Source organism: Microtus ochrogaster, chromosome 18 (genome assembly GCF_000317375.1).
Source record: "Microtus ochrogaster isolate Prairie Vole_2 chromosome 18, MicOch1.0, whole genome shotgun sequence".
NCBI lineage: Eukaryota > Metazoa > Chordata > Mammalia > Rodentia > Cricetidae > Microtus > Microtus ochrogaster.
The window spans coordinates 27,621,134-27,646,091 of record NC_022020.1 but is presented as its reverse complement, the minus strand read 5'-3'; the positions used below and the strand labels follow the sequence as shown (position 1 = coordinate 27,646,091).

At 42.4% G+C, this 24,958-nt stretch overlaps 1 protein-coding gene across 4 annotated transcripts in view; it reads right to left on the bottom strand.

The window, feature by feature from the left end:
• Arhgap26 (Rho GTPase activating protein 26) overlaps window positions 1–24,958 on the bottom strand; it is a 397,026-nt gene that overhangs the window by 144,086 nt on the left and 227,982 nt on the right. For all 4 annotated transcript variants that reach the window (XM_026783646.1, XM_005356026.3, XM_026783647.1 and 1 more), the window contains exons 13-15: window positions 18,379–18,444; window positions 14,933–15,007; window positions 1,133–1,220 (exon numbers count right to left, since the gene is read on the bottom strand). In XM_026783646.1, the coding sequence (XP_026639447.1) occupies window positions 1,133–1,220; window positions 14,933–15,007; window positions 18,379–18,444 (229 nt within the window). The remainder of the gene's footprint in view (window positions 1–1,132; window positions 1,221–14,932; window positions 15,008–18,378; window positions 18,445–24,958) is intronic.

Below are 24,958 nucleotides of genomic sequence, written 5' to 3'. Positions count from 1 at the left end.
TTTTTATAATAATTCAAATAATAATCAGGGCAGAAGAGATGGCTCTGTGGTTAAGAGCACTGCCTGTTCTTCCAAAGGTCCTGTGTTCAATTCCCAGCAACCACATGGTGGCTCACAACCATCTGTAATGAGACCTCAAATAATAATCAAACACCCTTCATCATTTGTGGCTCAAACTTCATTCATCAAGCTTCCCAAGCTCAGCTCTTAGTCACCCCTTGCACTGACTCTTACTCTTGGTGCCCCCAAATAAAGCCTGAGTTACCAACTCCTTTTCTGTGGCCGCCTTTGTTGCTGAACCACATATATCTTTATAGAGTCAGTATAGAGGCTTACCCAACCCATGATTTCAGTTCTCCTGTTTAAGACTACAACCCATCTTCCTGTGTAACTACAGAATTAGCAGTGTTCCTACTGAGTGCAAGTATCAGGTGTGTGAATGTGTGTGTGTGTGTGTGTGTGTGTGTGTGTGTGTATACGTGTGTACATGTGCAAGAGGGGAGAAAGACACAGAGACAGAATGACTGAGATGCAGGCAGTGAGCCAATAGTACAAATGAGGGATAGAGGGGAGCAGTGATAGTGTATACAATAGTATATAACGGTACAAGGTAATATTTTCTTTCTCTCTCCCTCCCCTCCCCTTTTATTCAGTTAACCACACCAGCAGAGACCAAACAGGAGTCTCCAAATGGCAATTTTCTCCCCATATCTACCTTCTCATTTTAAAGAACCCAAATAAGAACTATATTCTGTGTAAAACACAGAACAGTGGCAATAAGCTGGGTATGTGATCCAGTCTGTTTAAAGAAGTGACATAGGAGTTTTTGCTTTCTTGGTGGTAATTCAGGGAAGGCCATAGTTTAGGGCATGTCTGAGGCTAATCATCTTAACACATCTCATTAAGAGAAGAGCTTTCTAAATCACTCATGGCACCGCTGCACAGTGACAGCCCATCAACTCTGGGCAATTTATGATTGGCCTGACTGGCTGAACTTAATGCTCCCACACAGAAGCTGTTTCCACAGCTTAGCCACCCACTCAGAAGCTCTCTGGAGGCTGCAAATAAAACTGCTTTCTTCCTGACAGCATGCTAGCTAAGTGGCTTGCTGCTCACGAGCAGAAGTCCCCACCTCAGGTAGGTCTTGAGAGCACTAGTGACCGTCTTTATCTCCCACTCCGCACAGATGTCAGTGTCTGTCTCAGACGCTGCTTTGGGATCTAAAATGAAGAAAAGGCAATGAACAAGACAAAGCATAAAATACATTAACAGCAAATGTTCATACATGAAACATGAAATCCCTCAACCAAAATATGAAAATTAAAGTTAAAGAGACATTTATTTTGTCGATTGCATCAGAGAAATGTTTAAAAATCCAAATATTAATCATTAGAAGAATATGGCGGAGGTGAAGGCATTACTCAGCATGCAGATTGCTAGAGACAGCTGATGTCAGTTCATATATAGCCATCCTGAATGGTACATAGACAGGGGAGACTAAGAGGGAGAAGTCAGGGAGATGAACAGCTTCATGGGTCATCGGTACCACTGTCATGGGCAAGATGGGCCAGGACACATACAAACGGGCCAGAGAGGCAGTAGGGCCTTTAGGAGTGTGGAGGCAAAGCCTGTCCTTCCTCAAGACCGAGACATGTTCCGCAATTCCAGCTCACATCCTCATTCCCATATGCATAGTGCCTCAGTTTCCACTGAGACTTTATCTTTTATCACTCCTTCTTGAGTTGGGAAGTGAAAACTGGACAGACAGCTCAAAGGTACAACCCAGAGTATCGAAAACAGATTCAGAGATGTTGTGGAACCTGCCTCACCCCACTCTCCTCACCACAAAGTGACTTCTCTAGGAGACAAGCTACTGTTTGATGTGCTTGCTGGTGAAAGGTTATTTAACTGCCAAGTGCCAACATGTAGTCCCTCAGAGAAGGTCTCAAAACCAAGTCACAAAAGAGAGACTGTGCAGTGTGGAAGACAGGTTCAGCACTTGAACCTAGGCAAAACTTTTTAATTAAACAAGTCAGCACACTCTACCCCTTATCTCTTGGAAAAGTCCTTAAGTTCAAAGTGGCTGGAAGGGCTCGTATCTTGGGCCATTCCTGAGCTAGTCACAAGGACACCAGAGAAGCAGTGTGCCTTTAGTTGGTTGTCCCAAGTTCATGTGCCCCACTTTTGGAAAGAGTAATAAAAAGTCACACCATGGTTTATATCTGGTTCTCCAGTCTGATATTTAAATGGCATGCCAGGTAAACAGAGACTGAAAGTGGACTACCTCTTTCTCAATAGTTCCCAAGACTGAGCTCCAAACAAGAGCTTCTGCCTACGGGGCTAAGTGCATGTCCACTGGGAAAGGAGATGAGTCACCAGACACACTTTTCCGTTTGCTGAGAAAGAGCCCACGTTGGTTCTAGTGGGATCAGGTCAAATACTCAAAAATGCTCAAGAATTTAACCTGCAATTCCCAAGAGAGAGCACAACTCTAGCTGTTCCCTACCGCGCAGGTGTTCCTCTGACATAGATTTACAGACAAAGTAGAGAAGGACATTAGCTTACAAACTTTGCCACTCCTGAAGGCAAGATGCTTGTGCGATGTTCACACATGACCATGGGCAATATGATTTTCTTTAAGCATGACAGAAACAAGGAAGGACCATTTTCATAGACTGACAAATCCCACACAGTTCTACTATAGCAAATGTCCTGATCTCTGAGACTTCAATTCTTTTCCTTCTCTGTCATCTGAAGCTTCCTGTTTTCCTCCTGCAGACAGACAGACACCAGACTGCAGAAGCCTATGCATCCAGGCACTGTGCTTAGCATGATCTTCCTCCCCTCTATGCCCAAAGCATCTTAGCACTGTGACACTTCTTGGTTTTCGGGTTCAAGACAAATGTTACTGTACATTTTTCTGAGGAACAATGCAACTTCTACCCCAGAAAAGGGACCGCGAAACGACAGCAGCAGCAGTTGGAAGGTCTGAGAGTCGTGAACTGTTCCATGAACCACATTTAGCAAACTAATCATTAGCTTCCACTTTTCCGGGCTCTGTAACCATAGGAGTATTGCATAACGTTACAGGGAGGAGAGTCAAATTACAGTCCGGCTGAAAAGTTTTTTATAGCACTGATGAGACAAAGTTCATAACGTGAATGTGTCCATTTTAATCCATTTAATATCCAAACTAAATTGAATACAACCACCCAAGTTACCCCATATTCAGAAAGAGTGGCCTGATGCTACACCTCCTTCCTGAGGCTCTTTTTGCTTAATGGACGTTTCCTGGTGGCATTCACCTTCAAAGTCTGCAGAACTCTGAGCATTTCTCCCCACACTGCTCCTCAACCCAAGCAGAGCTTAGGGAGACAAGCACACACTGAGAGAGCAGCACAGTGTTGAAGGGGGCACGTGGTTGATGAGCAGGGACTAGGTCTGCTCTTTCACACACTACCATATGAATTCAGAAAATCAGGGGACACAGAGTGGAAGCAGCATTTCTAACAGGAAGCTGTCCTAGGTCGCACCGAACCAGATTCTGAAAACCACTTGGTACACTAAAAGTGAAAGGAACTCAATGAAGGTTTGGGAGATGAATTAATGGTTAAGGTACTTGATATACAAGCATAGGAACTTGAGTTCATATCTCCAGTACCTATATAAAAATGTACGCAAGAAGGCATGAGGCTGTAATGTGCTGGGGACCAGGCAGCCTAGTGGAATCCGTGGAATCAGTGACTCGCAGGTTCAGAAGAGAGGCTCTGTCTCAAAAATAAGATGTAAAGTGATAGATGAAGAAACCCAACTTGAACTGCTCGCCTATGTCCACACATGCAAGGGCATATACTGAAACGCACATGCAGATACTTACATGAAGCACACATATACACCCACAACAACCAAAAGAAAAAATTGGAAACATAAACAATAAATCTTTTCTATGGTACAGGCATATCATATCACTTTTTGTACGGGATCAATTCTCCCAGTCTATGCATATATAAATATATAAATATGTGGACATGTTTCTTTTCAGAAAATAAATGATCCTTTTCACACAAGGAAGGCCCAGGGTTTGATCCTCAGCTCCACAAAACAGAAATGGAAGCACATGACACATGTCACTTTTGCAGTGCGGCTTCCATTTGACAATTTCCTACAACTATCCCACATCCACACGTGAATACACGAACTTCTGAGCGCTTCACTTTCCATATATACCACTCTGGACTGAAAGCCCTCTTTTAAAGGAAGTTGTGGTTGTACCCTTGTCACTAAGATGAACACAAACATAAACTAACAATTCCTAAAAGTGGACTTTCTGGATCAAAAAATACATGTCTTAGTGTCTGAACACATCACTCGAGCCCCATCTTCAGAGGTTTTAGCTTGAGTTACTACTTCTCATACCTCATAACAACATGAGTTGGGCTTCAGTCTTCATCAAGCAGAGACATTTTTTTCTTTTCATTTTAAGTTATATCATTCTCTTTTTAAAATTTTTTATTGATTTCATTGAGCTATACATTTTTCTCTGCTCCTCTCCCTTCCTCTCCCCTCCCCTTCTATCCTCTTCCATGGTCCCCATGCTCACAATTTACTCAGGAGATCTTGTCTTTTTCTACTTCTCATGTAGATTAGATCCATGTATGTCTCTCTTAGGGTCCTTTTTGTTGTCTAGGTTTTCTGGGATTGTAAATTGTAGGCTGGTTTTCTCTGCTATATGTCTAAAAGCCTCTTAAGAGTGAGTACATATGATATTTGTTTTTCTGTGTCTGGGTTACCTCAATCAATATGATGTTTTCTAGATCCATCCATTTACCCACAAATTTCAGGATATCATTATTTTTTTCTGTCGTCTAATACTCCATTGTGTAAACGTAACACACTTTCCTCATCCATTCTTCGGTCGAGGGGCATTTACATTGTTTCCAGGTTCTGGCTATGACAAACAATGCTGTTATGAACATAGTTGAACACATGTCCTTGTGGTATGATTGGGCATCCTTTGGATATATACTCAAAAGAAGTATTGCTGGGTCCTGAGGAAGGTTGTTTCCTAAGTTTCTGAAAAATCCTCATACTGATATCCAAAGGGGTTGTACCAGTTTGCACTCCCACAAGCAATGCAGGAGTGTTCCCTTTACCCCACATCCTCTCGAGTATAAGTTGTCATCAGTGTTTTTGATCTCGGCCATTCTTACGGGTATAAGATAGAATCTCAGAGTTGTTTTGATTCACATTCCCGATTGTAAGGATGTTGAGTATTTCCTTAGGTGTCTTTCAGCCATTTTAGATTCCTCTGTTGAGAGTTCTCTGTTTAGGTCTGTACTCCAGTTTTATTGGATTGTTTCTTCTTTTGATGACCAATTTCCTGAGTTCTTTGTATATTTTGGAGATGAGACCTCTGTCTGATGTGGGGTTAGTGAAGATCTTTTCCCATTCTGGAGGCTGTTGTTTTGTCTTGTTGACCGTGTCCTTTGACTTACAGAAGGTTTTCAGTTTCAGGAGGTCCCATTTATTGTTTCTCTCAGTGTCTGTGCTACTGGGGTTATATTTAGGAAGTGGTCTCCTGTGCCAATGCGTTCAGGTGTACTTCCCACTTTCTTTTCTATGAGGTTCTTTTCTATGTGGTTGGTTTTATGTTGAGGTCTTTGTATCTCATTGTTTTATTTTGCATTTTTGTCAAGAAAGACAAGGACAAATACAGAACACTCTTCTGTGCATGTTTAAAGTGGATGTTATTGAGGGATTCCTTAACTGCTCTATAACCGCGCAGCTCCACATGCTGAAATTCACAGATAGTTAAGTAGCTACCACCGCAGCGCAGGACTCCGTCAGCCCAGAACTCCTGATGCTCTATTATATTCACTCCTCTTCCACCCGCTGGCAATATCCTCACATGGCATACTGCTTCTGAAATCCAGCCACGCTGTTACATGTACAGTAGTTTAATCCTTTTATTACTAAGTCCTATCCAGTGCTCTGGGTACACCATAATCTGTTTATTCATTCCCTAGATGATGGACATCTGGGTGCGTTCCAGGTGTGGCTGCTATGAATAAAGCTACTAGAAACATTTATGCAGAGGCTTTATGTGGAGTGCATTTTCATCTCTTAGGGAAATGCTGCGTCATCAGGCAGGACGATATTAAAATCTCCAAGAACAGAACAAATGATGAAGAATGTTTTCCTTTAGATGAAATGGTCAAATTGTCTTCCAATGTTGGGGGCCGTTTTCAGACTGTGACAGCTCTGGCTGCTTCACCTCCTCTCATCAGGACTCTGTCCGTCACCTTAGCTGTAGATATCCTAGCAGGATATCACTTCTCAAGTTGCAGCACTACTGACTGATGATGTCAGATGTCTTTTCATGCACATGATGGCGTGGGTCATCTTTACATATGGCATTTGCTCTTTGTGCACTTTCCTTACTCAACTGTTCTTTCCAATGTTTTTGTCTATTTTAAGAATTAGATGGTTGTTTTAAGAACCAAGATCTTTGAAAATATATTCTAGATACAAGTCACTGACTATATACACATTTTAATAGATACTTTCTTCTGATCTACAACTTTCTTTTCAAAAAATTTTTCTGTAGAACCATGGGCTAAATTTTAGTCATCATGCATGTTGGGCAAGAATATACCACTGAGTAAATCTCCAGTCTTTCTTGCAGTTGTTTTTATCTTGAAACATGGTCATACTAAGTTGCCCAAACCAGCCTTGAACTTACTCTGTAGTCCATTCTGGCCTTGAACATGTCATCTTACCGCCTCAGCCTCCCAAACAGCTGAGGTTATCGGGTGCACCAGTAGGTCCACCATGAATAATTTCTCTTTTGGATGGAAACCTTTGTATTTAAATGCAGTTCAACGTAACATATTTTCCTTTAATGGTTCTTTCCTGTATTCTAGTTAAGGAGTCACTTTTTTTCCCCCTCTGCTTTCTGTTGGGTTTACATTGCCAACTCTTAGGATGCATTTTAAGATACTTTTCATGTGTGGTATCAGATGGGATATCATTTCATCTTCCCTCATATGGGTGTCAGATTTACTACAGTACTTGTTTTAAAGTCTCCTTTCTCAGTTAATTATCCCGACACCTTCATCCAGGATCCAAGTATGTGCTGGCCCTGATTCTGGGCTCTTGTGCTTGTTGCACTGATCTACATCTTTAAGAACACCACCCAGTCTTACTCTAAAAGCAAGTTGTGTTTTGTTGTCTATAAACTGTCTTTTACTAAACTCTTCATGGGCCTTTCATGTTCTCTATCACATCTCCGCGGGAAACGCATCTTCTACCCCTGTGTATATTGATCGGACCTCACTTAGCCCACGTGCCATTCCCCCGTGGCTAGATTTAATATTTGGTAATTTGAGAAGCAAAGTTGGTTATTCTGCTTTCTCATTACAAAAGTCACAAAACTTAAAATCCTTAGTTACTTCCTATAAGTCATGTCTAAGAACCCAAAGCACCTTCAACCACTTGTGTTTTGAGACCCAAAGCACTTACCGTCTGGGGTCTCTGCCTTAGAGCTTGTAGCATCCTAACAGGCAAGGATGGTGACAGGCGATCTCCTCTCTGAGAACTCAGGATCATGACCCATGACCTCTTGTCTGTCTCCCAGAAGCACCCCTATCCAAGGAGCCTGTCATCGTCTGTCTGTTCCCTTCACTGGGGGAGGCTGGGGTTGAGTTCTCTCTATTCCCCTACCTTTTCTTGGATGCAGTCTTCAGTCTGAGATGTTTCCACTCATTATGAGGTAAGCTTCAGGTCTCAGAAGTCATGGTAAAGAAAGAACTGCCTGGTCCTTGTGGAAACTCTTCAGAAAGCAGTTCCTCGGTGTGTGAAAATGTGTGTGTGGGGGATAATGACACAGAAGAAAGGAATGCAGACCTTCAAGGTTCCAGAGGGATGGAGAAGGCAAGTTCAAGGCTGGAGATGGGCAGGGAAGAACACTGCCTATAATCTGGTGACTTAAAGCCCCGCTGTTTAATACCTCCCCTGTGCCCTCTGTAAAATCCTAACCCAGAGGGAAGTTACCACATAGCAGGAGAAATACAGCAATGCTGAACTTGCATTTCTTTGCCATCATAATGAAACATTACAAAGACACAAAGGCTAAAGGGGCCTGAAGCCTGAGTAGTACAGCAAAGCAACCTTTTAGTTAACAATCTCCTGTTGCCAGAGGTAGGGCTCATGTAAAGACCCAAAGAAAACCTTTGAGAACACCACGTTGTAGGTGATGGCCTAGCATGTCATCCTGGGGGAGGAAGTCAGGACACACTCCTTTCCCACACATCTGGAGAGGAGGCTGCTTTCTGCAGGCCTACAACAGCCCTGAGAACAGAACCTAAGCAGTGAAGTAAGGCTGGGCAGCAATGCCACAGGAAGACCTTTAAAACATGAGAATGGATTCAGGAGAAAAGCAGTAGGATGTGGTGGTGATACGTGGAATCGCAACTCAGGGGTGGAGGCCAAGGGAGCAGGCCTTCAAGCTCATCTTCATACATAGTGTGTATGTGTGTGCTTGTCGTGAGTCTACATCCACCTGGCTACATTAGAAACCCTATCATAAAACAAAAACAAACACAAAAATGAGGCAAGGGAACAAGAGAAGACCCATAGCCTTGGGGTTAACAGTTATACATACGCCAGTTCTTCCAAGATCTTAAGCAAACAGTGGGACCAGGACTATAGAGTCACTCAAAACAGAAGATTTATGACTGACTGCGAATTGGTTGGTACCTTGTACAACAGCTTTTCAATGCCATAGAAGAGGGTGGCGATGAAATAGGATTTAGGAAAGTGACTGCAGACCGAGGAGAATCTGTTCAGAGTGAAGTCAACAGCAAAGAGCTTTAAACCTGGAAAGGCCTATGTACGTGGTATAGAATACAGACAGCAAAGCATCGGGAAACATCTACTGTTTCATGTCAATGAAATTCATAAAAAAGTGGACACCGTAAAATGAGCCACCAAAGCGAAATGGTACAGGTGACGACTGAAGGAGCAAACCACAGAGCAAAGTGTGCCAGTGAAGACACTGAAAACTCAATAACAAAATTATGTTGCTAATGACAAGAACACAACAGCAATTCACAGCAGATTAAACGAGGGGCGTGGGTTTGAGGGGCAAGCCTGAAAGCCTGAAGACTTCCTGACAACACCAAGAATAAGGTGAGCAGCGAACCCTGCAAGACCACGTATTCCTGAGACTCAGGTTTCCAGGGCAACAAACTGAAAAGCAATCTGTTCTCTAGAAAATCACCTCTAAAAGCTCCCTGTGGACCCAGTAAGTGTTAGAGGTGATCCCATGTGATGATGACAGTAGTCGGTTGAGAGGGGAAGAGTTCTCATTATGTAGTTAACAACAAGAGTACACATATTTGAGGAAAAGGAGAGCTTGCACTTTATTTGAGTATAACAAGATGTATTTAAAACAACTTTACTTCCATTCATTAATTCATTTATTTCTTTTGGAAGATGTGTTTGTATGTGTGCGTGTGCACATGCGGACATGCATGAGTGCTTTTGAACATGTATAGAGTTTAGAAGACAACGTGTTGGAGTTGATTCCCTCTATCATGTATGTTCTGGGGATTAGCCTCAGGTCATCAGACTTGAAAGGAAGTACTTTTTGAACTGTATTCCTGAATGAATTTTAAGAAAGACAATTTTTTTATAATCCTAGAAATAGGTGAGTTTGTTGAAGTATAATTCTCATCAAAGATAAGGAATGAGATACTGGGTTAGCAAAAATGTAAAATGTAGGACAAAATGAAAAAGGGAAAAAAAAACTTAGGACATGAAAATTAGGATAAACATGCTAGTAATACAGTTTCCAAATCTAAAATCTACATTAAAAAGTTAAACCACAAATTAGAAAAATAATGCTAAGAATTAAAGCAGGTAAGTGACTTCTGTCAGCACCAATAAACATGCTCAAAATGCCCAACTTAATCCACAACTAAAGAATGCAAACTTAAATAAGATGGAAATAAGGCTTTAACATGCATTATTTACATGAAAAACAAGTGCTATAGAGCATGGTTGTTGTGGAAGACAGGTCCCTCTCCTTAGGCATGATTGACAGTGACCTGCCAACTCAGATAAGAAGCTGAAGCCATATATACCGCTTGGCCCAGCAACTCCACATTGATGAGTAAACTGTAAGGAAATAAGACATGAGAGCATTTCTTAACATGTGCAGGCTCTCGATCAGCAATGCTCCTGCACCTTTCCGGATCATTATTCTATTTGTATGTAGGCCAGGCTATCATGTGGAGCAGGAGACAGAAGAATGGGCCATGGAAATCATTTGTCTGAAGTGAAAAAGATACACAGCTTGTCTGCTTCCAAAGCGCATGCTCTTCACCTCGGCTACCTCTCCTCACAGGACACCCTGAGTCTTCCTAGAATGACAAGGAACTCAGTGCACCTGCAGGAGCAATGCCACAGGAGGACTTAACCTGGAGAACAGACACTAGAGTGCTGTGTGAATACAGTCTGTTAAAACCCCAGGACGGTGGTTCTCAACCTGTGGGTCACAAGCCCTGGTTGTTGGGGGTGTGGAATCACCCTTTCACGAGGGTCACCTAAGACCATCAGAGAACACAGATATTTACATTATACGTCATAACAGCGGCAGAAATTATAGTTATGAAGCAACGAAAATAATTTTATGGGGATCACAACATGAGGAACTGTACTAAAGGGCTGCTGCATTAGGATGGTTGAGAAGCACTGCCCTAGAACATGCGCTGTGTGCCCAGTGCTGAAACATAGTAATACAGTATGCTATACTCACTCGCTCACTACACAGTAGTGTATCTGGTCTAAAAGAAGCTATGATTGAAAGGTCTCATCAATAAAACAGTCAATAAAGGCCCTCTCTGGTCTGAAGGCCCTTTTTTTCTTCTCTATGCTTTTTGTATTGCTCTGAATTATTGCCAATGGTGACTCATAATGTTTAACCAGAGAAAAGAATTCTTTAAAATATGCAGAGCAGGGTGGGTGGTCAGTATGATGGCTCAGTGTACCGCACTTGTGTCCAAGTCTGGCAACCTGAGTTCCCACCTGGGACATAGTGACTCCCACAAGTTCCCCTTGCCCACCCCCACACAATTTAGCTTAATTTAAAAAATATATGAAATGGAAAGAACAGACAGAAAAGTAATGAGCAAGAATGTAGCTGGTGTATGCGTGCACATATGTGTGTATGTGTAAAAAAATTTGTAAACATTTATCCTCACTTCTTAGTTTGGGGGCGGGAAGAGTACGTATATTCTGTTTCAGGAAATCTGAGAGTCTCCCTGTGTCTTTTTCACTGCCTAAGACTACTGACCTTTGTGGCTAGGAGGAAGTAACCAGGGCGGCTCCTGGCAGGACACCAACATAAAGTGCACTGGATACTGCTGGGGCCGTGAGGAACACTAATGAGCTCTCTTAAGGAGCCCTAATCGGAAAGCAAAGAGATTCTCACCACCTACGTTTCCCATCCCACCTATAGTCCTCCAACAAATTAAGAATACAGGAAAAGAACTAGTGATCAACGTCAGTGTCTGGTTTTACTCCTAAGCCATATTTGTAGTAACGAAAACACACAAGTCCGCTTAGGAGAGCCTTGGGACAAGCAGAAGCAATCCTATATTGTATCTGCATGTAGGCGAGAGCAGGGCAGAGTGTGCGTATAGTTCACACTGAGCCCTGAAAGGTTTGCAGCTCCCAGCAGATTTATTCTAGACCATTGGCTAGCCCAGACCAGGAGCAGAACCCAGAACCGAATATAAAAGGGAGACAGACTTGGACCCAGTGCACTGGCCCAACGATCGCAAGAGTACAAGATTCCACTGACGGATATGGAGACTCGCGGGTCCCATTCTCGGCATTGGGTTACGTGTTACATCTGGTCAGCTTTACCACTGGAGGGATCGTTTAGATTCCGGTTTATCTGGAATGTTTTCCTGGCAGGGGCAGCTGGCCTTGTGACTGTCAGTCACTAACTATTAACCTTTCACAACATTCTTAAGATGGTCACGATTACTTTCCTCTATACCTAGGCCAGCTAAGAAAGACAGCAAGACCAGCACCATGTGAGGGGGCTGCTGAGAGCCGTGGGGAATGACTGCCTCTAGAGCATCTCTTCTGCCCAACGAGGATCACTTCAGACTGGCATCTTCTAAAACACTGCGATTCTTTTCAATAGTGTCGCCTTACATGATCATCTTTGAAGTCTGTTTGAAGCCTCGTCTTGTTGGTCTCCGTCTACAGTATTGGATGCTGAGCCCCAGCTCTTTGGTCTAGCCCTAGACCAAAATGATATTCTCTGCCTCACCCATTGCCATCTTCCTGAGCTCTTCCGTGATTACACACATGCTCCACATCCTGCCACGTTTACCTAATGCAAGAATCTAATCTTGCTACTGTTGTGTCAGAAGCATTTCATTAATTCAGCAGCAATCATTACTTCAGGAAAGCATCCCTCCGTTTTCTCACCAATGATACTGCTCGGTCCATAGGTTCATGAACCTAACATCATCTCTACCCGCAAGCCCAGACACAGGCATAAGCTCATTTATGTCCATCTGTTGAGGATAATGGGATTGGCTCCAAAATGAAAAGTTTATCATGTGAATGGCCCACATTAGCCAATCAAAGTCCTCTCTGTGGCCTTCTGCCAAAATTGTCACCCGAAAGACACTCTTCTGAATGATGCAAGCTCCAAGGACTGCAATGCCTGAGTCTATGGAGGACACTCCCAGAGAGAGCAAAGCCAAAGCCGAGGCCAACAGAGGACACAGATAATGAGAAACCAGAAGAAAGAAGGGAAGGGGCTCAGAATGAGGATGGCACCAAAGTTGGTCTCGCTACCTAAGAAAATCCCTTTTATCTATGAACTATTCTGAATCATTCTTAACTCTTGCCATGATGCATATACCACTTAGAACTTTTAATAGAACATTACTTCATTTGAGAAATTAAAAAGAAAAGTTCCTCAACTCCTCAGCATAGGACTTAGAAAAGACCTCCTTAGCTGTTCGGCGCTAACTGCCTCTTTCAGCCTCAAGTAGCTCTCTCAGATATTAAAGAATAATCGCACAACATCAACAGGCTCTGGCATGCTATAGTTCATATTTGCTCAGTCCAAATTCTTCTTCTTTTTCCTTCTCTATTCCACCTCCAGATCCAGGTCACAGTAGTTGCTACATAATACACAACTAGGTGTTTACATCTATTAAACTCTTAATTCTTCCTTATATTGGCATTTCTCAAAATTAAACCATATCAACATTTGGCCCAACAAGATCACTCTTGGGCACTTATCCTCTGAGAACAAGCATACACTTTCACAAAAATCCTCTATTAAAATATCTATAGCAGCTTTACTCATTAGAGCCAAAAGTGGAAACTGCCCAGAAGACCTGTAGCCAATGGAGGTCTAAACCATGGTATGCCCATAAAAGGGAATATGACTCAGTAGTTAAAAGAAATGAACACGTAATGATACAGATAAGCTGGGCAAATCTGGAAATAATTAGGCTCACAAAAAAAAGAGACTCAATCATAAAAACTTAAGTATTTCATTAATCTATTTATATAACAAGTAATTTCAAGGCCACAAATTAAAAGGAAAAAAAGAATAGACTTCTGGTCACCATGGTTAGGGACTGTGTGAGGAGGTGAGGCAAAGAGTAGATATAAAGGGGTATCATAAGGCCATTATGGGGGGAGGGGTGGAAGTGATCTGCATTTTGACTATAGAAATGCCAGTATCTTGGTTATGGTACTGAAATGCAGCCTGGTATGATGCTATCATTGGAGAGAATTGGGGAAAGGATACAAAAGATCCATTACTGTTGTTTTTGTACATGTGTATCTTGCAATTATATAATAATAGTAATAATAATGAACTAACTGTATCCCAAATCTGAACTGAAAAGTGAAAACTAAGTGTAGATTTGCCTCCCTGATATCATGGTTTCAAACAGCAGGTCTCGGTGTAAGTCATAACACTGTGAAGTTTTTAAGCACAGCAGTGAGTGGCTCCCTCTGGCCCATATAAAGGAATAGACTTTTGCACATATAAAGGCTATTTTCAGACGCTGGAATGACAAAAGAAGGGACAAACACAAAAGAAAGGCCTGTGCCTCTAACACCAAGTTAGAGGCCTGAATGAGAGTTAATCTTCACAAGTACCAGGCTCAGGTTTTTGTGGACATGGACAACAGCCACGGATCTATGAAATTTGATCTGTTTGCCATTTAGATCCATGTGACTCACTGAAGCTGGCTGCATAGCTAAAAATACAGGATATCTGCAGCCTAGGCAACTTTGGCTCATGGATTTTGATTCAAACACTGCACATTTGGAGGTGGTGGCTTTCTATTTATACATCAGCCAGGGACAGAGGAGCCTCTACTGCTTCAAGTGACGGCTTGAAGTCTAGAAGCAAAGGGAATCATGAGTTTTATCTGCATACACAAACATTTTATCTGAGAGTTACAAGACACCCTCAGTCTGAGGCACATGAGGCCCCGAGATCATCCAGGCTTGAAAGATGTCCTTTCTTGGGCATTGGGTGTGTCCTATTGAATACCTGCCTCAAAAGAGGGCAGAAGGAGTCATGAGCTATTAAAGACAGTGTAGGGTGTGGCAGTCACATGAATGACCAAGCAGCACTTGGACTGGAGTGCTGAGTCTGAAGACTGGGTGTGGTGTTCAGTTCTGCCATTTCATTTTAACCTTGCAAAGGCCCACTCTGAACCTCTTCTGCTAATGCCCACAGCGACCACTAGCAAGCAAGACAAATTTCTGGGCATCAGCGTATCCTGATTCCTACCCCAGAGGCTACCTAGGAAGCTGAAAATCTTGGAGTAGGCTGCCCAAAAAACCTGCCTGGCAAAGTCCCTGCTGTACTCACCCATCAAGACACTCAGCAACTTCTGCACCCTGGAGTTGACCCCCACGATTCGGTAGAGTCCTTGCTCGTTGATCCCTGAGAGGAGAAAAGATGATGATTTAATTAGATGAACACTGGAACACGAGTCAGGCCAACAAGGCCAAATGCTCTTCTGCTTTTTCTTCATTTTCTCTGTCCTTCTAAAAGCTGCTGTAATTAAAGTTCCCTGTCACTCAGCTCAGCTCTTAGCAAAGGAGTGGGATTTGGCGCAGCTGTCTAGGGTTCACGGATGTGCTGCACACTCCAGGCCTCACCTTAGCTTGGTCATCAGCAGGAAAGATACTTCCCCCTCCCTTGCCAAAGGCAGTAGATAAAGACTCTTCAAGGTGCAAAATACATTATTATAAAGCATCATAGTTAACCAATTCTTACATTTAAAAATTCAAAATGACACAACGTTAAAAAATCACTCACAGAAGATAAATGACTTTCTATTTTTATACACAACATAAAAATACTGAAGCGTGGAGACATTTTCCATCTTAGGGAATACTAGTTCAGACTGAGCAATCAGAAAATTCATCACAAAGCAAAGGTGTTTATTTTGAAATACTTAAACAAAGACAGAATTTCAAACTACAGAACTTCTGTTCACTAAAATGCATGGGCTGTACCACTGTGGCACTTAGAAAAGAAGGCAATTTGTATGCATGTGTGAATGTATACGAATGTCTGTGCCTGGTCATGTGTGTGGGTCTACATGCATGCACATGCATACGGCAGCCAGAGGACAACCTCGGATTTCATCCTCGGGAATGTCATCCGCCTCCTTCGAAACAGGGTCTCTCACTGACCTAGAACTCATCAACTCAGGTTCACTGGATGGCCAGTGAGCCCCAGGGATCTTCTGTGGAAAGGAGAGAGGGCTGGGGATCAAACTTAAGACTTCATGCTTTACTGATACTCTGTCTTCTCAGCTCCAACAGATCATTTAGACCAAGTGATTAAGAATGGCTTTTCTCTTGCTGTCCCTGGCCCATCATATCTAGAACTGTTCAGAAACTAGGGCATTCCTCTCCAGTTCCCTTGCGAACTTGTTAATGTGAAAGTTAGTTCATGTCACTTCTCTTAGTATCTTCCATGGATTCTTAAGTATATATCATAATCCTAACTTCTTTGTTTGTTTGTTTGTTTGTTTGTTTTTTGAGATAGGGTTTCTCTGTAACTTTGGAGCCTGTTCTGGAAATAGTTCTTGTACACCAGGCTGGCCTCAAACTCAAAATCCACCTGCCTCTGCCTCCCAAGAGATGGGATTAAAGGCATGCACCACCACCACCTGGCATATTCTTAACTTCTTATGGTGCATACGAGGCTTTCAAGCTGCTGGGTTACAGGGATACCAGACTGTGACAAGAATTTTAAGTGACTAGGCTTCCTTCTTGGCTTGGGGGCTAAAAATGGATGAGCACACAGCCCGCCTTAAGCAAGTACACTTGCTTATATGTATGATTCTGCCTTTATTAATCACAACTGTTCTCCTGTTCGTCTCTCCTTTCCTTATTTATGTCTTTTCTGAGTTAGTGTCTCACTCTATAACCCAGGCTGGTCTGTAACTCCCAACTCTCTAATTTCTCAGCCCTCTGAACAGGCAGTAGGATTACAGACTAACACACAGGTTACATCTTTCTCCTTTAAAATGAAAAGCAAACATAAACTCTTTAAAATTACCTTAGACTTATAAGCTCATTAGAAACGTATAGATTATAGCTAAGGCAAATAGAAAATCAAAAGAAGAAAGTAAAAGAAAGCAGAGAGCCACCAGCGTCACATTGAGACCTGTGCAGAGGATGCCCTCTCTGTGGGCACCACAGGACGGGCTCAAGCAGGCCAGCTTGTTTGTAAATTATATTTTCCATTTAATGCACTAAATATGGGTTATTATAAAACCTATTTCTTTTTTGTTTCAAACATAATTCTTTATTGAGTCTTTAGGAATTTCACATCATGCCCCTAACCCTGCTCACCTACCAGTCCCTCCATATCCACTCCTCACCCCTAAAAAGCATATTTCTATTTTTAGTCACTCACAATATTTTACTGCACAAGTGAACCACCCTTGATTTAACCAAATTTTGAGGCATTTGATTGGTTTCTGGTTTTGTATTTTAACCGCATTACTGTATAAACATTCTTTTGGTTCAACATGGCCAACATCCTTATTTTCCAAGTTTAATTTCCAATTATGTCTACTTGACATCTTCTAGTATATCTTGTGTACTATTACCAACCTGTCTTAGTATTTTGCTGAAGGGGATCAAGCAGAAATAATCAAACATTAAAAACAAAAACAAAACCCTGATTCTATATGCTAACGTAACTTCTTTGGAAAGAGAAACCTATAGGACACATAAGCACAAGAACTCAAGAAGTTTTGTTACTCCCAGCCCTACCCGTGTGTGTGTGTGTGTGTGTGTGTGTGTGTGTGTGTGTGTGTGTGTGTGTGTGTATCACTCTCCCTTTCTATTTCCCTACTAGTAAGGTTACAATTCTGCTTTAAAAGACAGAATTTCTTTCAAACCAATAAAAAGAGCAAGCAGGTAGAAGCCTGAAGAATAAAGAGACTCAATCTCTGACAATGGCTCTGATTAGTGTCAGTGGAGAGAAGGCTAACAGCTTTCCTCAGAACTACAAAGGACCAGGGCACTTAAAACTCTACAATGCCCTGGCTTGTAAGAGACTGCAGCGAACCAGCCTCCCCATCTCAATGGCCTCCCTGTTCCAATAGGCCTGGGAAATGTCAATGAGGAGTAGGAAGCTATCCCTTCCTTCTCTGTCCTCGATGGTTCTCCGGTCAAGGTCTGCAGACCAAGATCCTTCACTTGGGGTCCACAGATGCTAAGCAAATCCCTGGAGAGTCCAGGGATCTATGAACTGGATGGGAAAGCAGCCTTTATTTTCACTATCGCTGACTTTGCACACTTCCTTCCCTTATGAATGGAGACAACAAATCACAGTGGTATTCACAGTACCCGCAACACAGCACATAATCACAGATATTTTCCTCACTTCTTACAATGGTCAAGAAGGCTTACAATATTGCAACTTCCAGATTATGCCAGTTATGATACCCACCACTATAAGTTACTAAATAACTTGTTAATGCAGAAGCATCTCTACCAGTTGGTTGTAGCTATATTTTCAATTATTTTAATAATAACTGAGTTTTAGAACGGTTTTCCATATGCCTAAGAATTCTATTTGGATACATGTAAGACATTTTCATGATCAACCAGAGACAAAGATGACGTGAAATGGGTGGACAACCCCTGCTTCAGACCAATGTGACCTGTAGAAACAGCCACAGTGGCACCAGGAGGGTTAACGAGTTCCTTAAAATGAGAAGCAGCAGGTAGCATGTCTGCTGCCCCCCTTTCATGAGAACAACGCCGTCTGTTAGACTACTTTACCTCTGGTTTCAACCGCATGGATGCATTTCCTTATTATGCTGAAGCCGATGCTGTCCAACTGTGCGGCTGAAAGAACAAGAGAAGTGCAGTCAGGCCTTGCTTGTGCAAACCAACTCACTGCAAGGTTTACACACTGGAAGCCACCCACATGGTGCGGCCACAGGCTCTCTCCCCTTCCCTATGTGAGGACAAATAAGTAAAAGTAGAATAACAGTTTAAAATCGGGTGGTACTGATAGAGGACCTACCACATGCCACATAACATGCTAGTGTTCCGCGTGTATTGTCTTAGTTCTCACAGTAACTTTGGCACTAGTCTCAGTGTCTAACAAGAAATGGCAGCACAAGGTGGCGGACACCTCCAGTTGGAGCCACAGGAAAAACTGCTTGCAGTCTGCTCCACAAAGCAAACATGAAATGCTTTAAACAAACCAGTTAAGTGCTTTACCTAGACTATGTTTTGTAACTCCAGCAAATCACCTGGAATGATAGTATTATTAGCTCTGTGTTACAGATGAAAAAAAACTGAGGTTTGGAAAAGTGAAATATGACTCAAGTTGCCAAGTTAACGTGTGGAGACTTGCTCCGGGGGCCAGATCAGCAAACTGCTTTAAATATGACTTCGGATTAAAGTATAATTGTGTTCTGGTGACTAGAAAATGTGGGAAATCAAGGGGCAAATGAAGGAAAGAAAGATAACCCAGATGAACATTGAAAGGGCTGAGGACGAAGACGCTACCTGAGCCCCAGAAACAGTAGAGCCCCTCTTCATAGCCCAACAGCAGGGGCAAAGGGTCCTCCATCTCTTCCAACACCTACCAGCGCCACTCAGAAAATGAAACAACCCACAGGAACAATGTTCCCCTGGGGAAACTGTAACAATAAAGAGCCCAGCCATCCACAGAACCTCAACCCAAGCTTTAGTGATCAGCCATACAGTGCGCATAGCTTGTATGAATGAATCATTTTGATCTCCTTGGACATCCCTGTTGGCATTCACTATTGTTCTTTTCATCATAGCCATCCCAGTGGTATCAGAGTTTCCTTGCTGTGGTTTTGTTCTGCATCGGGTGACTAAGGACACTAGGCATCTTTTCCTGTGCAAGGGACAATCCTCATTCTTACATGAAGTACTCAGAACACAGCCACTGGGAATGTAGTGTCAGGCAGGGAATTATCTTTCTCTGCTTAAGGAATTTTCCAAAGTATTTGGAACTGTTATTCTGTAGTCACTGGAAGCCTTTACTTTGTTTTGGGGGAAGCGCTTCAAAGTATCTTTCCAAAGATAAGGAGTTAGAAGTCTGGGGAAAGAACTGCCATTGTGCACTGACTGCTGAGAGCTGTGGAGACAGGGTCTGAACGTGGATGTTTTAAGGACAGGCTTGTGAACACAATTTTCTTTTTAACATAGGAGAACTTCATCTTGGACAAAAACTACTTCCTTACCTCAAAAACAAAAAACGTTTTGGAAAATTGGAAAGAACTTGGCAACTGAGAAGGCCCCAGTGCTTAGATACCCTATCAGGTCAAGTAGGAAGTGAAAGTCATCTCTAGGCAAGTGGCACATGGAAGAAAGAAAATACAATGGAACTTTCCAGATATATCCAGAAAAAATTAAATTCTACCAACTTACATTAACCATAATGTTTTTGAAAATGTCAAAGACCTCCCCCCCACACACACAAACTCAATGTTCAGATTAGCTTTCCCTATGCTGGCGCAATTTCCCTCATTTGTTAAAAGCAAGTAAAACCTCGTTATACTGATGTTAAAGAAAAATGTCTTACAGTTACCTTACAGGTAACGCTGTATTTAATCAGTATAGCTTAGTTGTCAAATGTACATAGCATTTCCAAGCTGCAGAGCCAAATGGGAGCTCGGGTTAACTCTGCTAAGCCTAGTTTATTACAGTTGCTTACTGTCTTACCGACCTAGTTTTGTAAACAAGACTCCCAAGAATTCAGTAAATACACTTCAGCAACCATTGTTCTAACTCTCTAAACTAGAAGAGATACAAGTTTCTGCATCACCACTTTGCTGCATTTTTCCATCTTCTCTTGGTCCTCTCTCTTTCCTTAACACACGTGCAGGGACGGACACACACACAGAGTTTGATATCTATTCTCATCAACTTGAGGTTCCTGCTGACATCATGACGGTGTTATTAATAATTAATAACTACATATTATTTAACTTTGGACTAGGTATCACTAATGTGGCAGGGACCCCACTGTATACATAAGCAGAATATTAGTTCTTACTTTTGCCCACTGGGTTCCTAATTAAGCAATCGAGATCTAGTCTGCAAAGTGAATTCCCACTAAAAGGTCTGAAACACTATCACCATGGAGCAGAGTTTGCCAATGACTGAGAAAGTAGCCCGCCAGATGGAAGCGGCTGTCCTTAATCCCCTCAAGCAGGTGATTCAGCCCATTCACTGAGCCAAGGCTCAGAAAAGGTCAGGGATTTATTTGCAATTTCTGTATCCTTATAATCTCCAGAAATAATCTCTCATTAAATATCTACTAGGTTTGCATCATTCCGTTAATTTGACTAGCAATGAGTTGGTGTAGGATCTGTAGCTCCCAGACTCAGCATCCTGGGATGAAGTTAAAACTTGGCTTCTCATCCTCCCTTAACCTCAAGTTCCCTGGGTTCAGGTTTACATCAGCAGCCAACACCGATGTGGTATAATTGATGTTGGCAGAGTGCACACAGAAGACACAGTCTGACTTCCCAAGTCAGAAAGGTGCCACAATTCTAACTTTCATCACAACTGTTAAAGCCATGCTCTGGTCTCTCCTTTTTTGAGAAAGGAAAGGGCCAGGGTCTGACAACTCCACTTTGTAGAAGCACTGTGAGAATATGTGCAAACAGGACAGGCAGGCACATGTTCAGTGAGCTTGGTGCATCTCAGGGCAAACCTGGGAGGGGATTGACAGTGGTGCGGCTTCGGGTTGCTGCACCAATACAAACTCCAGGAGGGGGAGGCAGGTGAATCAGAAATGTTGTACTACAGTAGGACAATAAGAACAACACCAGGTAAGGTACAATCAATCCCTTTTCTGCCTAAAAGGTGGAGACTGGTGGTCCAGATAGAAAAACACAGTTCTAATGTAACTACCACTGTTGTAGTGTGAATAAAAAAATGTAAAAATAAAAATATCCCACTGAAAGCTTCTGGTACCTATGAAATAACTTCCTCTCATCTTTAAAACAAAACAAAACTGTGCAGGTGGTGGTGGCAATGGTGGTGGCAGTGGCGGTAGCATGTGTATGTGACAACTCTAACAAAACCATGAGCATCTCCCTTCCTTTCTACCTCGCTTACATATCCAAAGCATTACCAACTTTTCATCGTTCCTCTTAATGTTTCTCAGTGTTGTCTAGCTCACTCCAACATCACTGTCTTGGTTCCAATCCAATGAAAAGCAATGATAGGGTTAAATCACTGAATAAATAAGAGGGCTTGCCAAGAAGTATGAGATATCCAAGCTGACCCGATCAGAGGAAGTATAGGCATGGTAGGGAAAACAACAAAGGTGGCATCAGTAGCCCGCCCCCCGGAAAAAAACCCCGAGAAGCACTGCCTCAGCAGCCCCCCACACCACCCCCAGCCCCTCTGAAAGAACCCCCGAGGAACATTTGCAAGGCACTGCTGTCCTTTTCCCTTGTAAACTTCCCAACTTTGAGTAGTTACATCTTTAAACATATTCTAACATCCACTACATCTACCTATCAGAACTGGGGAGAGGACAGAGTCTGAAAAGGCCTCTGCCTGGTAGGAGACTAGCCCTTTGAGGCCGCTGCGGAGATTGGGAGCCTCCACTCTGGAGGAAGTACTCCAATCTTGTTTTCTTAAGGGCTGAATTAAGACTTGACTACTAACTTATTCTCCCTGTGTCCCCATGTTCATTCTCCATTGGGAGCCAAAGAATTCACCTGCTGCTGAGGATGGGAGCAGGGGCATACAGGGGCAATATGCCATCTCTTCTCCATAGCAATCTTACCTCTGTTAGCTGCTGCCAGGGTGACTGCAGTGGCCTCTGAGCTAGTCTTTTCATATCTCTTCTTGTTCCCTTACTAGCTTTCCATTACCTTGTTGGCCCCTTCATTAAACAAACAAAAACCCATGTTACAGGGCCAGGGAGATGGCTCAGAGGTTAAGAGCATTGGCTGCCCTTCCTGAGGTCCTGAGTTCAATTCCCAGCAACCACATGGTGGCTCACAACCATCTGGAATGAGATCTGGTGCCCTCTTCTGGTGTGCAGGCACACATGCAGACAGAACACTGTATGCACAATTAATAAATAAATAAATCTTTAAAAAAATCATGTTTTCACATTTGAAAGAAATATTGTTGGTTCTGAGCTCTACACTGAAAAAAAAATAAATGAATAATGCTGAAAAAAAAAATCATGTTGCCTCCCTACTTCCAATCTGTCAATGGCACATTCCATCTAACCTAGTTTACTCTTCTCAACCCTAGCTTGTCCAATTGATTCTAAAACAAATTATATCCATTCATTCTCTAAAAGAATGTCCATGATATCTTAAACTTACAGCATTTATCATCTTTACTGAGCTAATCCACCCAACAGGCTTGATGCCATGTGCCTTTGGCCCTACAGCTCAACTCCATGCATAGGTATGGCTGTCCTTCTACGAGTCAGACTCATTTAGGCTTTCAACACAAAACAAAAGCATCTTCCGCCCATTTCTTGCTTCAAGGAACTGCAAGAGCACTCCTATTCTTATGCTTCAATGATATTTAAACTATCAGCTTACTTATTCAACCTATGCCCTAGCAGTCTAACTCAGTGTCAGCCTTGCTCAGGAGGGAACACAAATCCTGGACAGGAAGGCAGCAGAGCCTTGTGGCCAGGCCCCAGCTTGCTTCTCCAGCCACCTCAGATGCCACTCTCCTAGCTCTTAGCACCTCACAACTCTGGATTTCTTGCAGAATCCGATCAACCACATTCTCCAGACTTCGCATGAGTCTAACCTAAATCCCTTGGCATAATTAATACAGAACTCTCTTTAAGTATGAATTCCTCCAGAAGTCTCCTTAATCTCCCCTCCTAACTTAATACCCTATTGTGTCTCATCAACCTCTCTCAAAACAGACAAAACAGATGTCAAGCACATATTTATTTGTGTGGCTCTGAAAAATAATGGTAAGTACCAAATTTAAAATATGCAATCATGAAGACAATGGCTAGTAAAAACCTCTACTTATCAATTCCGTTCCCTGCTGTATCTGCTATTGTGCACTATGGCGTTGAACATGAAATGAGAAAAAAGGAGAGAATCTTTTCGCTTTGGATTTGTGGATGGGTTAATTGGCAACTGAATCATGGGAGTTGCTGAGGGACAGAGTGGCAGGTCAAAATGACCTTTTACATTCCAAGAGATAAACCCTAGGAGAGTAGGGGGTTATTTAAGCTTCTGGTCTTTGGCCTTCTCACCCTTTCTGAGGATATAAAGGTTAATATTTTAATGGACTGATCTAACCATTTCCTTCCTGTGTCAATACAAAGTGATGCTACGATACACACATACACACTCCACTCCCTTAGGAAAAAAAAAATGAGTCCAAGGAAAAGGAAAAACAAAACCTGTGTTGGTCAAAGCATGCAACAGAGATTATGTATGAGGGAATACTTTCATATTCAGAGGGAGGACCAGGGAGGTTCACGCCCTTTCTGTAATAGTACTAAGACCTAGAAATCTAGAGCTCCCTGGGCTGTAACCCTGTGATGGCAGCTATCAGAATCTTCCCGTGGGACCTAAGGAATGCTGGCAAAATGTTTCTCAATCACCTAGATATAAACTCTCTGTTTTGGAAATGTCCCACAGTTCTGAGCAAGACCCTAGGATATCTTTCTGCTCCACTGCCCCCCATATCTAAAGCTAGATATTTCTCTGCTTCCTGGCCAGCATGCATTCAAATGATGCAAACCAACTTTAATACTCATGAATCACAACTCAAAGAGAATGAAGAGCTTTAGTGCCAAACAGACCCGGGATAGAATTTTATTCCTGCTGCCTATGGCCAAATGAGTAACTGGGTTGAGGTGTTTCACCCCATATCACTCATCTCCCTGTCTGTAAAGTGAGGACAACTCACCAAGTGTCATGAAGACCCAGTGAAATGGACAGCAACTGGGATTTACTTGCTGCTCAATAAATACTGATATTTCCAATACCATCAACATTTGATGCTACTACATGCTAATATTTCAATCAAACTTTGCAGCAGATGAAAGTTTTTGCACCCACATTCGTGTGACTCTTAGGATAATCCCATGGGGTAAATATTGTGACTTTTCTCACTAATCACTGCTTGCTTGTGCTTTTACACTAATGAGGGATAATACACTACAGTTTTAGAAAATAAATTAATAAACTACAGCTAATTTGATTTTTCCCAACCTCTCTGCTAAATTTTAATGATGAGAAAAACCAGGCTCATGAGGCTAAGTGGTAACAACGCTAATAGTAGCAAACAGTTACCAAGACAGACTACACTGCTTGGGGCTATGAACTAAAAGCATATCATCATCATCATCATCATCATC